This window comes from Corapipo altera, unplaced genomic scaffold (genome assembly GCF_003945725.1).
Source record: "Corapipo altera isolate COAL_440 unplaced genomic scaffold, ASM394572v1 114, whole genome shotgun sequence".
Classification (NCBI taxonomy): domain Eukaryota; kingdom Metazoa; phylum Chordata; class Aves; order Passeriformes; family Pipridae; genus Corapipo; species Corapipo altera.
In genome coordinates, this window is record NW_020885009.1 from 573,807 (window position 1) to 589,994 (window position 16,188).

Here is a 16,188-nt window from a genome sequence, read left to right on the forward strand (position 1 = left end):
TTTGGAGCAGTAACAGCAACCTGTCACTTCCCTTCTTCCCTCCTCACTCCACTGACACCCATGGCCACCAGCAGAGGCCTCACACCCCCCCACTGCAGCTGAGAGAACAGCACTGTCCTGTACTGTGACTTCTCCCACAGACAGCAATTATTACAGCTCATCTTTAACAACCCAAGGAGAACCACTCCCTAAAAAAAAAAAAAAAAAAAAAAAGTGAAATTGCCAAGGGTTGTGCAGAGTCTCATGCTGATTCCACTGAACTAGAACATACAGATCCTGGTAGGAATCCTGCCAGGAAAGGCCTCCAACGATGAGGGTTATCTTGTCCTTAAAAAGACACAACAGACTGACAGCCCTGGAGAAAGTTCTAGTTCCACTAAAACCTTTTTTCACTGATCCTTGATGAAATTTCTGTGAAAAGGCATTAGACCACATCTTCCCCTCCCAGCTAATACAGAGCATACTCACAATGGCAACGTTTTGGAACCACTCCAGCAATTCTCACTCCTGTGAGGGACAACAGAAGTTGGTTTTGCCTCTCTAGATGTTCCACCTGAATGCCTGCTGTAGGGATCATACTCAATATCTACCTTGTGGAAGTGCTGTGTGGCACTTCAGAAAGCTGAGCACATGGAGAGTCCAATACCTGGACTTGTTAAAAAAAGCTGCAATTAGTCAATAATGGAAACTTTGAGCTGGAACCAAAATATTTTTTCCCCCCTCATAGGAGCTACTAATTCTGCCTGTCAAAAAGAAATTACTCCAGCAGTGCTGTCACATAATTATTACCCAAGTCTTGGCAAGAACAGTCCCATGTAGACCTTGAGAGCGAAGGAGGCAGTTAAATTGTTTATTAATGACAACAGAAACAAAGTAAAACTGATAAAGCAAACAGATACTTCTTTAAATATAAAGTTTCTAGTCATCTAGTGTTCTGTCAGGCTCCTGTCTTTTTTTTTTCCTTTTCTTTTTTTCTTTTTTATTTTTATTTTGTAGTTACAAAAATCCGGAGGATTTAGGGAAATATACTTAAATTGGTCACCTATGACAACAGCAAACATCGTATAAAGAAAAAAACCCTCAAAATATATTTACAAATCCATCCTTTGTAGTCAGTGAGAAGTTTCTTGGTCAACAAGTGGCAGATTTATGCATGGACACTACATTCCCAGAGGCATTATCCAACCAGAGTCACTTAGCATAAAATTAAGCTGACAAACAGATTGTCTAAAAATAAGGCCAGTTTCACTCCTAATTTATGCATTTGATGACCAGAATTTTCTGCTATTCCTGTGTTGATTTAAAAATAAATAGCATAAGAGCACCTAAACTCACCCAAATAGGATATACAGACCAAACTGCAAGTTTCATTCTTAGTTATTCAGAGCAGAAACTCATGAGCAAGGACAATAGGATACGCCTTTTTTGCCATCTTGTCTATTGCTGATTTTAAATGCTAATTTTAAATGCTTGTACAAAAACAACCCTCACACACCCTATTTCCAGTATGATCATAAATAGGCGATAGTTTAAAAATGTAAGCTATGATTACCTTGGACTATCAAACTGTTTCACACTTCAGAAAAAAGTGGACAAAGCCCAAACACCTTTCTCTTCCTTTCCCTCCCTCTGTCCCCTCCCTCTACTCCCATTTCCAAACCAGGGGAAAAAAAAGTTATACTCTAATGGATCTTGGAACTGGCACCAACATTCATGCTAGTTGCCCTGATGTGCAACAAAGAGTTCATTTACAATTGTCAGAAATATTCTTATGCACTAGCCCCAAAGAGTTCAGCTCCAGAAGCTTTCCAGAAACAGACTGGGAGAAATCCCATCAGGTATGATGTGGGCAGCACCCAGAGGGCTCAGGAATGTCCAACACCCTGGGTCGATCTTTAGTGTCATCTGTGGCTGTGGAATCTTCGTCTTCATCCACTGCAGGCTCATTAGGATTTGTTTCCTAACACGAAACACACCCATGGTTTAATTAAAACCTCCTCTTCAGTTATAAGAAAGCACCAACAACTGCCTAGAAAAATCTGATCTGCATTATCATGTCGATGAACTGAAGCAAACATTGAGATCCACGTCCTGAAACCTTACAATTACTGAGTTTAATTTGCAAAAGAGATCATTTTACCAAGTTACTTGACCTTTAACTCAGTAAATCTCCATTAGGTTTCATCATTCCATACCTACCACTATGTAAGCCCCAATTCAGTATCTCAGCTCTACTCATTTTCTTGGTGGCTTAGGTTGTCTTTTATTTATTTTAAAAACAAAAGGATCATTGCTACCTTTAAAATAGAGGTAAAGCAACAGAGAAAAGCAAATTATTTTTACAGTCAGCTGAAGGGAAGCAGGTTTCAGCTCCCAAAACTGTGAGCAAGAGCTAAGAGATGTCACTTTCTATTAGAAGCATGACATCTGCTGGCACCTCCTGTTAGAGTCACTGGGAATGAGTGTCTCAAACCCTGGGATAAACCTGAGAAAGCGCACAATGCCTACCCCTGAGGAAAGACTCAGTGCTTGCACAAAAACTAGGAATAAAATACATCAAGGATTCTTCTCTAAATGTGCCAAAGAAAAGGGAGAAATGATACAATTAACTTGCAATTTCCAAACTAAAATTACATTATAATTAACAGCAAGTGAATCATCTTGGTGATTTGCAAAGTCGCTTTATGAAATACACTTTCAGCAAGAACTAATGAACATCACACAGACTGTACAGCTTTTAAGCTGCCATTAACTGGAACTTGTCTGAAAAAAGCAGACACGTTATTAAAGCTGAAACAGATGAGCGTCGTCATACAGACCACACTTCAAAGAGCCTTTCAAGAAAGAACCTCTTAAAGAACTTTGAAATCCAAACAGCTCCTGCAATATAATCTTTGTAGGCAAAATATCTGAAATATCACTCATGGTCTGTCTGGAGCTGTTTTGAAAACTGCATCTCCACTTACCATTCATGCTGTAGACACCTTGAATGTTGGACACACCATATGAAATCTGGGAATTGTGACATTAAAGAATCTGTCCTTGTAGTAGAGGCAATGGAAGGTGTAATAGCCCTCCATGTATCCAGATGTTGTGGAAAACGTAGTACAGCTGGTGTATTCATAGACTCTCCCTGGACTGATAATTGGAAACTCCCCTGTTGGTAAAATATTAAATCAAAATGGTAAGGACTGAAGTAGAACTACAATTTAGCAGTTTGCTAAAGCACTTGCACTCCACAACATAATGAGGCAGCTCATTTTATATTCCAGGGGATGCATAAATGACTTTCAGCAATTATTGATATTCAAAAAAAAAACCAACCAAAACTGTCTGAAGAGCAGTTAAGTAGCAGGATGTTCAGATATCCCTTACAAACCAACTTTAAAGCCAAAACAGATGGATGCATATCTTTTTCTCTCAAGCAACAAAATGATTTTGATACAAACCATAAAACGACTACCCTGACCAACAACTAATAACAGAATTTTCATAATAAATACATTAAATATTCTCTCTATTAGGTTAGGAAAAGCAATCTTTCACTTACCAACTACTCCAGGACCTTGGACTTCGTCCACATCCCCTTTGGCATTTGTTATTCTCCAGTATCGACTGTCCAGCTGACACGTCTTCTCAGGAAGAGCATCTTTGGACATTTCAATTCTAGAAGCCAAACGACACAATGGTTACAAAACTACTTTCCCACACTTCAGAAATTCTTTAAGTGCCCTCGGGATCTCAAAGTAAGCTGGGAAAAACCCCATTAAGGTAAAGTAACCTAACTCAGTTGGCAGGATACATCTCCATGCCCCTGCTTCACTCTGTTATTTACCCCTTTCTAAATCACAAGAGCTGCTTGTAATTTCTTTCCCCCTTACCCCACTGCGCTTTTCCAATTACCACCTGACCAGGTAATAATTTAGTGTGTTTTATATTAAAGTACAGCATGTTGGGCACATCCTATTCATTTTACAACTGTTTTGAATGCTGGGCATAAATTTGCAACAACTGATGCTTTAGAGATTCCATAGATCTATCCTGTGCTAAAAGAAATAATTCAATTTTATTCAATTTTTACCTGATTCTGTAAGTGAAGAAATAATGTGGTGGATGTACAGAACTGAGTTCAGGCAGAAAAGAGGTGGACACAGACACAGTAATATCTTCTGTGGTAGCAACACATTCTTTATCATGCACATACCTACAGAGAGGAAAACATTAACTCTGCAAACAGCTCTGCATATTCAATACAGAAAAACAGACATGGAAAGTAATTAGTTAATTACTAATAAGAACACTCTGATGCTAAGTTAAATGTAATTTTTAACCTTTCATTAAGCAGTAAAATAAAGGATGGGCGTGTGCAGTGTCTTCATGATGTGTAATTCCTCATCACCTAAGAAGCTGTGCCTCTCTTTGGAACTCCATTAACACTTGCACCAAGTTAGGTGCATTGTTTGATCTGAAGTCAATGAAAACACACTTGTTTAATAAGCTTGTGTTGTTCTGCTATTCAAAGAATAAAACCTAAAAATTCTAACAGCAAATTAATTTACAGATCAAGAACTTGGTTCTACAGCATCCCAGTTAGATAGAATTAAGGTTCTTGATTGTATTTAGAAGAAATTGCAAGTGCAAGAAGATTCAAACACCAGATCAAGTCCTGTTTATTGCATACTCAAGTGTCATTTTAAGACCAATTTGCTGAAACAATTGGTTTTTTAATAACTCAGAACAGTCCTGTAACAGCAACACATTCATGGCACACAGAATAAACATCTTGCTGTTCACTAAACTTCAGATCACCTATAATGCAAAATTCTAGTCCCATTAATGCAAAGTTATAAGCTCTGAAACTTCTGGTTAAAAAAATGAGGTTGCTATTTTACAGCTTTATTTTCAGGAAGTTTCATGTGCTTTTTCCTCTCTCCACCATCAGCTTTTGTCTCAGATACCAAAAACTACTTGGAAAGAGGTCAGAACTCTAGAAGCAGCATCAAAACCTTGCACTGAGGTTATAAATGCCAAGCACGATACCTGAAAATCTGGTCTCTGATGATGGGATAACCTCCAGTTACAACTTTGTTTACATAGGATGTAAACCATTCCAAGTAGGATGTACCTACATACCAAAGAAAAAAAAGCATTCTTAAGGACAGGCAAGTGTACCACTGAGCACGTTACACTAAATACCTCAAGGAAAAAGTTTAAAGCTTTGAATATTTTTATAACAAACTCTCACTTCTCCTTAGATGAGTCAGTCAATATTCCAGTTCATCCTACCAACAAGGAGAATTTGCAGGAACCAACCAAGAATTAGGAGTTAAGAGTGCATACTCCAGAAATCACACAGCCAACAAAGAATCCCCTAACTATAACACTTTCACATTACGATCATGGTCTCACTATTTGGTTTCCATATGAATAGTTTCTAAAAAACATGCCAGCAAGGTGCAGAATTTCCTCTCCTTAAAAAGAGTGGTAAGTCCGACACCCTCCACATTCCTGCTACAATCCCAGAAGACTAAGGCTGTGTGTCATTCCAAAGAGCCTGGGATTTTCATACAATTGGAGCCATTGTCTGAGAACAGCTTCTCATACACCCACAGCCATTCTTTTGGAACAGCCTGATTGCTAAGCAGACACTCAAGATGTCACATTTAACTCTCAGAGTTTCATACACGGAATTTCTCAGCCATAAATCTTCCAAGCATTGCAATACAGAGCTCTATAGAAGAGTTCAACTGTTTGTCAATATTTGTGATTCAAAACTGGATTTAAGCTGAAATACTGAGAAATTATTATCCTCACCTTCACTGATGTGTTATCAAGTGCTCCCACTCCTGTTAGATTAAGTGTACTTACCACTTCTTCCTTTGAGCACGAGCTCTGTGTGCTGTCCTTTGCCCTTTTGTAAGTCTAAGGGACTCCACGTCTATTATCCTCCTTTCTACCACTAACCTACAAAATGTAAACCTTGTGTAAAGTAACTCCAGATGGAGAAATTGGATCAATTTACCTGCCACCTTCAAGAGAATTGCTGTGTGTGAAGCTTCTCCTCTACCCTGTGGTAAGCCAAGATTAACCCTTCCAGCCAAGTGGAATACTTTGAAATAAGATGGACCGTCCCACAAGCAGCAACACCTAAAAAGGTTTCCTCAAATTGACGTGGCTAAGAGTTTGACTACCTTCTACCCAAGGTATAGCATTGCCCAGTGTGGCTTCTCACTGTAATAAGAAATGTAAGAGGCTAAATTTTAGTATTCATTTTGGTGACACTTGCTACATGTCTTCTTTGCCACTGAAAGGAATTAAATTTGACATAACCACAAACACCACATTTTTTCAACCTCTCACATGGTTGCAGAAACTACTGGAGAAAAATAAAAGAAAATAAAATCTTTCTGTCCACTTGGGTGTTGTATTTAATAAGCACTGACATCACCCCATGACAGCTAACAGAGGTTTTGCTCACCTCGTTAGACAGGTTAGAAAGTGACTGATTTGTACCAAAGACACACAGAAGGGCAAGTTTTAATAGAAAATATTTTATCTCAATTGTTACCTGTAATGAACATAACAATAGCAGATGGATTTCGAGCCATTTGGTCCTAAAAGGGAAAGTTTAAGGTGTATTAGAAAGAGAGCATTGGACTTACAAGGTTCAAATTCAACACCTGAAATATAACAATGGGAACACTTTCCCAATATTCACTAAACCTACATCCGGCTGCTTAACACAGCAGGGCTGTCCACAGATGAACCAAAATAAAAGTGTTTGAGGAACATTCCAAGTTCCCAAGCAGCACCAGAAGATTTAAATACTTGGCATAATACAAAGGAGAATCTTAACATTCTTCAAGTGATCCATTATCAAACAATCCCTAGAAATGTCATTGCTACCTGCTTTGAAAACAAACTGCTACAAACTCGACAGCAGGATGAAGATCCCCATCTTTTTTACAAGAACCATCCTTTATACATCCCACTGGTTTTTGAGGCGAATGGATGGTGGAAGGGAAGCCACCAGGTCTTTTCTTCCTTACAGAAACAGGGAGTGTGTACATATATATACACACACCTGCCATAAACTGAGCAAATTAAATTGATACCTTCCAATAAGAATGAATCTTGTCCACCATCATGACCTATAGAAATTGCTTTATGTCAATGATAAGCAGATGATAACTCAGGGGCAAACTAATAATCATCTCTTAGTGTTCACTTTCTGCTACATAAAGTATTTCAGACATCCAATAACATGCAAAGGGGCACCATCAATCATTAGCAAAGTACATTGGCAAGTATAGACATATGTTCCTTACTGGACACTGGTAGAAGATCTCGTATTTATTCCGTCCCTCCACCTTCTCCAGGGCCATGTATTGGCTCAGGCCAGTATGGATGCAGAAAGTGAGGGGCAGGCACTGCTTCAGCCCCAGCCTCTGCTGGAACCCTCCAGCTGCTGTGTCGATGTCCAGCAGATCCTCGGAGCGGTAGTGGTTGGACAGGGCCATGCTTCCCATCAGACTGGAAACAGCAAAACCAGGAAAGATAAATCCACAAGGCAAAGTTGTGAACTTACGGGAAATACAAAAATAGCCAGTGATCTGTATCTCCAGTTTTGTACAAGTTCATTTCAATACTATCAAAGCATCCATGATGTTTCCATGGAATAAACAATACCAAGCTGCTACAGGGACAGTCAGTGATCAAAATTACACTGAGCAAGGTGGTCTGTGCTTCAGGGAAAAGGCTGAGAAGCAAAATAACCACTGAGTCAGAGAGATTATAATTTTAGTATAAAACTAAGGCATGCAGACACAAATAAACAGACATACAAGGCAGGAATGAGACAAGATTCATCAACATGACATAGAAAGGTCATCAACTGTCTAATTTTTAACTAGCTTTGTGTAAGCATCGCAGCAAAGGATGGGATTTTTTATTTGGTTTTGACAGTAAGAAAGTGATGTTGAAGCAGTAAAAGCAGTCTCTCTTCTCATATATAAAAGACGAAAATAAGCATTTGGAAAAAAGTAGTGCTAATCGGAAAGCTGTAGAGATTAGGAATGGAGGTGAGCATTGGAAGCTAAGGTTAATGTTGATAGGAATGTTGGGCTAGATGAGAGCCAAAGTGAAAATAAAAAACCCAAGCAACATACACTCAATGTAAGAATGATCAAAAAAGGTAACATGATCTAACTGATAACTCCCAAGGGCAGTGCACTTGGCAAAAGAAGAGTACGCAGGTCTGCAGTGTATAGCTCCACACCCACACTCCTTGCTGAGAACACCAGGGAAAGGTAAATTAGATGCAAACTCCTGCAGATGTTGAGCTTTCAGTGGTGTTATGAAAGCAGTGACTCAGGTGCAAGCTGCCACATGTCAGTGTGCCATAGGCTGATTCCATCTTGGGCAACAGGTTCCATTCCTCTTTCTCCTTACGAAGTCATGCCTGGAATTAGCACATCCTGCCAACATCCAAACACAGAAACCTGGAGCACCTGACAATGACAATGGCTTCCATTTCTGATTTATGCTGAAACTGCATAAAATTGTAAAATCTACTGAGAAAACTTAATTTGCAGAACTGACATTTTCATTCTACTTAATATGACTGATTTGAAAGTTATTCCCTAACCATTTTAAAGAAAAAGAAAGGTATTAAAGAATGAAGTCTGAGGAGTGCAAGAGGCTAATTTACTTCTGTAATACAAAGCAAAACTTCAGGGAAGCAACTTGCAGTGGGATGATTAAAAGCGTAACAGCTGGAAGTTTGAGTTACTGCAAAAAATCAAAAAGGTTTTCACTAGGAAACAGGGAAGTTTAAGAGTAATTGGAGCAATTAGAAATCTATCCTGTGTTTTCAATTACTTCCAAGATTAGAAGGCAGCCATTTCTAGAAATGTCACTCAAGTGGTGACTCAGTGACAATCCATTTAAATGCTTCATTTATCCTGTTAAGGAGACATTTTACATCATTAATAAATAAGGTGTCCAAGAAATACAACAGGAATTAATAACTTGGTGAGTAGTTTTCTCTCCTTACCCAGGCACAACCAACTTCTGCCCATTGTGGATGCGGAATGAACACCGATAATCATCCGGGAGTTTGCAACGTATTTGTGCTTCCACAGCATCCAGGTCTTCCTCCCTCACACTCTCTGGGGACAAAAGAAATGCTATTTCAAGTATTTCCAACACAAAGCATGGAATTTGTAAATGCCTTGATCAAAAGAACACAGACTCAAGTCAGTATCTGGTGACTTTACTGTGTGCTGGGTGGCACAGAATGAATATGACATAGATTTGGAAGGGAGATGATGACATGAACTGATTATTTAAGACAGCACCAATCTCCAACCAGTGAAACCTCAACAGGCCTGACTTCAGCACAAAGTATTTATCAAGTGAAATCAACCTTTTCCCCAGAATTTGTCATGAGCTGAGTCCCAGTTACAGCTTTCAGGCAATATTGACTTTACTCTTTTATCATTCTCTCTCAGTTTCCAGTTCAATCAGTAACACAGATACGTTAGCTGCAGCCACCATTCACTTGGAATTTGAAGCAATAAATGAGTTTTAACAAGGGGATTTTCATATCAACAACAGAAAGGGACGGAGAGTAACTATTCTTACACCTGCACATGCAGGTTTCCACATCCTCACTTCTAGCAAAATTCAACTGGGTGGCCTGTATGGTCTGTTCCAATCAAGGTTTGTTAGGCAATCCTTTGAAACCCTTTTTGTATTCATTACCTGTTTCATTTATAGGACATAATTTAACAATTCATTGAAACAATATGCCTTACAAAAGGTATTAAAAAGGTTTGAAACAATATCGCTTACAAAGGGTATTAAAAAGATTTTATCTAAAAGGTTTATCTACAAAGGTCTTATCTAAAACCTGCCACTGCTCTACAAGTGTGGAAATTGATAATTTTAATTTATTTTTGACTTTCTGTAGACAAAGAGAAGCTTCATTGCACCAACTGCTTACGAGGGATTTTGGAAGTAAAACTGTGATAAAATCTGTTCAACACCCCCAACTTTCTATTTTAGTAACCAAATATCTGACTGACAATTCAGAGGTTCTGAATACCTGAGTGAAGCCTCAAGCTACACCTCCACAAAAATGTAAAGAAAACATTAAGTTCTAACCATATTCTATTATCACAAATACTTAGCAAAACTTAGGAATCCAGCACTATCCAACAAGCCAAGAAAATTCAAGATTTAAGTAGGAAAGAGATAATTTGTCTTTTAATTTCTCAGATCAGGTTATATGAAACATCTTGGGCTAAAAGTCAACTTCATACAGAAAACCGAGCAGTTGAAAATTTAAGAGTATTTTATGTCCTTATATCAGAAAAGCTCAAACTCAACTGTAGCTGTGTAAGATTCATGAGCCAGAACACTAGATGTACTTCAAGTCTTAAAACACAAACTGAAATTGAAAATAGAATCTTAAGTGGGGAAAAAAAAAAAGGGAAAACCAACTGTTTGACCACAGGGAAAAAAAAAACCACTTCCTTTTTGTTTGGCTTCAAATTAAAATGCCTGTTTTCACGTGACTGTGTTTTAATTAGGTCTTAAGAAAACTTCACACATAAAATCAGAGTAATATTGTGAGTAATGGGATTACTACACTAAAAGATATTAACAAACAAACAAAAAATCAGTCAACCAAAGACAAAGTTGGGTGAGCCAGGCAGGTGTGACAGTACCTTTCAAAGAGCCGATCATGCGGGGACACCACTGTCCCAGGTATTTCACCAGGTCATCCCAGGCCTTTTTCAGGGTGGCATAGTAGCGGATGTACCTCCCCAGGTCGGAGTAGGTGCTGATGAAGATGGATTTCCAGCTCTCATTCCGTCGGCTTTTCTCCTCTCTAAGTGGACACAAAGGAAATAAGTTCAATACCAGCCTGAAAAGCTCGCGTTCTAAACTCAAGGAGTTGGGATTTGTTATTTGGCAGGAATATTAACCCAGGAACACTTTGTGCCACGTGAAGCTACACAAACTCAATTAATTCCAGCATCTATTCAACAGCAAGCTGGAACCAAATTAGGAAACATTTGGGGTACTTAGGGGAAAATTTGGAAACAATGCTCCTTTACACAGAGTGCCTTATAAACAGATTCTGTATAATAGTGAATTCTGGAACTGGTGAATAGCTAATTCACAGCACATTTCACACACACACTTTTTATCTACTGCATTAGTCACAAACTCCTTTATTCACTCACTAAGAAGGATTAAGGAGCAAACCAGAGAGTTAAATGAGAACTCAGTGACTTTTCAGATCAGTGCACATTCTTAGGGAATTCCTGTATATTCCATTTTCCTCGCAGGCTACGGGAAGACAGGCTGTCAAAAAAGTACTGACTAATATCTGACAGAGGATGTTTGCCTCCAAATTGTTGCAGCCCTTGCATCACTGATAGGATATATTCCAACTCCTCACTCCAATGCTGAAGCTACAAAATTTAGCACACCTTCACACACCTAAATAAAAATGTAACAATTGAGAAGTCTCCACATCAACTCTTCTCTATCCACTCAAACTTTTTAACCCTCACATGTTCATGAAGCTTTTTTACATAATTTATCATGTCTTAGAAAATCATTTTTAGAGGAAAAAAAAGGCTTTAAGCAACCCTACTTACTCTGAAATAAGCCAGTATTTCTTGCAGTGTCTTTTCCACAATGGATCATGGCTTGACAGTTGATTCAGTCTTCGATTTAAATAGCAGCAACTATAAATATAGAATCATTACATTTGATTGCAGAAGAGCAGCAAAACAAACAGTTTTATTTCACTGAGCAGTGAAATAAATGCAGAGTTTGAAAGTTAGTTAGCTGGCCTTTTAGAGCTGTGCTTACAATGATTAAAAGTCTTCAGTAGAGCTGTGTAAGTCATGAACTACTTTTCTACAAAGTGATTTTGTAAAGCAGGTCATCCTGTAGACCTACACCAGTATAAACACTGCTTGAAGGATTCCAGCATGACTCCACTCCTCCAGTGGCAAGCAATCCAGTACCACTGGCTGGCTATGATTTAAATCTCTTTCTTACCTGGACTGTCAGGCTTTACCTAATCTTTTCCACAGTAAGCCACAAAAACTATACAGTTGGAATGTTACAAAGCTACTTTCCACTTAGAGTTGTTTAAACGACAAATGATGATAACATGGAAATAAATACTGCAAGGTCACCCTAATGAAAACCAGATATCAGCTATTGCCATTGCATTGCTGCTTCAGAAAGTTAAAAGAATCACATCCTGCACTACAAAGCACTACTGCAAATGAAATATTAAAAGCCCCGTAGTATATAGGTCTAAAACAGCCCTCAGAAATCATTTAAGTTGATCCTGGTTTGATGAATTTGAGCTGAATTATCAGCTAAACTTTGAAGAACCTCCCCAAAAGATTCCACCAGTTTAGATGTGGAAACATCACTTCCTCTGGTAGCTTGTTCTAACAGTTAATGTGTGTGAATGGCTGTGATTAACATCTAAATACCCCAAAAGAGGTTACCAAACTTAAGTTTTCAGTTACTACTTTTGGGGTTTTGTCAGTGTAGAACAGAAACTGGTATATAAGAAAGACATAGTTACATAATGAGATAAAGATAACTCTCAATCTTGACTTTTATAAGTAAAATCAACCAAAGTCCACAGCTGGTCAAAGCATCTTGCACTAAGAATACAGAATTATTCATACTAGCTGTTCAAGACATCTTTTTTCCTCCCTCATATCCACTGTAAGCTGTTTAAACTGGAATTGTAATTGTATTTCAAAATCAACCTCAAAGTGATTCTTCTGCATGTACTGAAATTACCCTTTGCATCCTCAACGACACAAACACATTCACTTCAACCCCTGACATCTGGATATGTAAGAACTTCATTTTTGACACAGGGATTTTTTTATATTTACATGTTTTATTATTATATTTATATTATATATGGGCTGTGGGGAACAGAAATATCCCAAAGTCAAAGCCCTTGCAGAAATCTGTTGTGTTGGTGTTTTTCAATCAAGCCTGTAATTTCTGGAAGGAAAGAAGCTACTGAGGCATCACAGGATCACCTGGCTTAAAATGTGATAAAAGTGCAGTTAAAGCCATTCTCACTAATTACATAAACAATGCAAAAGCTGAGAAGTGACCAAATATTTAAGGGCCACCACCAGATTTACCAGCTGGTGGAATAGAGGGAAACTGTAGTGTTTGCAATGCTTACAGTGTATATGTCACTTAAGTAAATATAAACAACCTAGAGATTTCCTCAATTAACACTCTGAGTGTTACAAACAGCCAGTTATTCCATTACTGACCTTATTTACAAGACATCGACACAGTATTTAGCTATCTTTGCACAGCAAAACCCATCTTATTTTCTTAAATACGTTACAAAAACTGTAGTGCCTTTACTACACCATTAGCAACTACAATCAGACCATCTATAACAGCCGTTAAGAGTTTTTGTTACACTTAATCTCTTTTTTTGTTCTCCCTGATGTCTTTATCATTCTTGACTAATATTTTTGAGGGGGAAAAAAACCCGAACCAAACCCCCATATTTGGGCAATATTCTATTTTATTCATGATTATTCTTCCCTCCTTGACTGAACAGTGATTTCAATCACTGCCAGAGCCTGCAGTTCACTGGTGAGGTTTCACCTAAAACCACACTCTCATCTTCACTGTGTGAGTCACAACGCTTCCAAGAAGCACCTGCAACTTTCCTTCCCCGAAAAGTCACCTGATTAATTTCATTTGGTCTTCCTTCAAACAGAAGCTCATTCTCATGATGGAATATATTTACTGGCAGCAAGACCACCCTTTGTCTGCCCATGGATACACAAGAGTTTTAGGGGAAAAAATTATTTATTTCCCAAATTCAGTTATTGGTTCGCTTAGGTACAAAAAAAGCCAACATATAATGGGGGAGATAAAAGCAGAATCGCAGAATGGTTTGGGTTGGAAGGGACCTTGAAGACCGTTGAATTCCAACCCTGCCATGGGCAGGGACACCTTCCACTATCCCAGGTTGCTCTAAACCCCGTCCAACCTGGCCTGGAACACTTCCACGGATGGGGTAGCCACAGCTTCTCTGGGCAACCTGTGCCAGCGTCTTACCACCCTCTCAGTAAAAGGGAACATCTCGATTTGTTAAAAAAAATAAGGAAAAAAAAGGAAAAAACGGGAGAAAGCCCGTAGCTGCTGGAAGGGAAGGGGTGCTCAGGCCGTGTCCGCCGCAGGAAGCCAAACCCTTTTCCCACTCAGCCTCGGGAGCGCCGTGCCCGTGCCAGCCCCGCGAGCCGCCCGTACCTCACCAGATCCCGGTAGTCGAGGAAGCTGAGGATGAGGAGCAGCGGGTCGGTCGGGAGCAGCTCCAGGCTCAGGGCTGCGGGCGACTCCATGTCTGGGGGCGCCGCCATCTTGAGAGACGTCCCGGGGACGCACCGCCCATCGCGGCCTCGCGCGGCACGGCCCAGGCAGCGCCCCCTGGGCGCGGCGGGGCTTCACCCTCACCCGCAGCAGCCTCAGCCGTCAGAACTCAGCCCCCAGCCCTCAGCCCCGGCGGGATTAAAGGCATCCGACCGGCTGCGGGGCTCTGGGGCGGGCAGGGTCCCCCACGCTGCCCCAGTGCAACCCCCGCCGAGCAGCGGAGGGCGGCCGCCTCCAGCCCCCGAGCCGCCTCAGTGGTTAAACGTGTCATAAAATCATAGAGCGTTATAAGGGGTTGGAAAGGACTTTAAAGATCATCTTGTCCTCTGCCATGTGCAGAGGACACCTTCCACGAGACCAGGTTGCTCCAAGGTCTGTCCAGCCTGGGTTTGAACACTGATAGTGTTGAGGTATCCACAGCTTCTCTGGGCAGCCTGTGCCAGTGTCTCACCACTCTCACAGGGAAGAATTTCATCCTAATATGTAACCTAAATTTTCACTCTTTCATTCTGTGCCCATTACTCCTTGTCCTATCACTACAGTTCCTCACAAAGAGTCTGTCCCTGGCTTGTCTGTAGGTCCCCTTCAGATACTGAAAGGTTGCTCTGAGATCTCCACGCAAACTTCTCCAGGCTGAATATCCCAAACTTTCTCAGCCTGTCTCAGTAGGAAAAGTGCTCCAAGCCCTCTTATCAACTCCATGGTCTCTCCTGAACTCACTTCAGTAGTTCTTTGTCCTTCTTATGTTGGGGACACCAGAACTGGACAATATTCTCCAGGTCAGATCTCATGAGAGCAGAGCAAAGGGGGAAAATCCTCTTATTTGGCCTTTGGGTGCAGCCCAGGGTGCCATTGGCATTCCAAGCTGTGAGCACACACTGCTAGCTCATGTTGAGTTTTTCATCAGCCATAACCCCCAAGTCCTTCTCCGCAGGGCTGCTCTCAATCCCTTCTCACCCCAACCTGTGTGTCTGGGATTGCCACGACCCAGTGTAGGACCTTGCCTTTGTTGAACTTTGTCCTGTAGAGATGCTTGACTCAGACAGAGCCCCAGCATTGTGGGGAGCTCAGACCACCAGGGTTTTGGTGGTCTCTGCCCTGGTGCTGCTCAGCCCTTGCTGACTGTGCCAATCTGTGAACCCTGGGCAGGTGTCTCCATATCCTCGAGCATCCCAGATGGTGTCTGGCTCTTGTGGTTTGGGTACTGGCAGGAGCCCAGCTTGCCAGTCTGGGGCTTAACAGATGCACACAAAGCTGTGCTTTCCTTCTAATGAATATTAAGAGATCAAGTGTCTTAATTTGCTTTCCTGAAACAGAAAAAATTATCTGTGTTCAGTGGAGTACTTGGACCACTGAATTTTCATGTGGATATATTCTTGTAGGATCAGACCATGGAGATCCCTGAAAGATGAGGGGGAACTTCCTGCTTCCAACAGCAGACTGTTTGCCATTGCTTTGAAGTTTTCTGTTTACCAAAGGGATGGGAATTAATAGGAAGTGTTGGGGTTGTGCATGCAGGAGAACTTAAGAACCCCTTCCAGTTCCTAAAGGGGCTCCAAGAAAGCTGGAGAGGGATGTTGAACAAGGGCCTGGAGTGACAGGACAAGGGGGAATGGCTTCGAATAAAAAAAAAACATGTTGCATCTTAAGGGTATATATGGATCACATTTTATATGAAACAAATCACATGATATATGACAGCTGGAGCAAAAATAGAAGCTA

At 40.4% G+C, this 16,188-nt stretch overlaps 1 protein-coding gene across 1 annotated transcript; it reads right to left on the minus strand.

Annotated features, from left to right (window-relative positions):
- Positions 1–929: 929 nt before the first annotated feature.
- Positions 930–14,497, minus strand: FBXO3 (F-box protein 3). Its single transcript, XM_027667412.1, has 11 exons — positions 14,347–14,497; positions 11,676–11,765; positions 10,734–10,897; positions 9,056–9,170; positions 7,329–7,533; positions 6,569–6,614; positions 5,041–5,125; positions 4,082–4,204; positions 3,551–3,666; positions 2,967–3,157; positions 930–1,960 (listed from the first exon to the last, which is right to left on the minus strand). Exons 1-10 carry the CDS (start codon positions 14,454–14,456, stop codon positions 2,970–2,972), a joined length of 1,242 nt encoding a protein of 413 aa, XP_027523213.1. The 5' UTR covers positions 14,457–14,497; the 3' UTR covers positions 930–1,960; positions 2,967–2,969.
- Between the last annotated feature and the right edge of the window lie 1,691 nt (positions 14,498–16,188).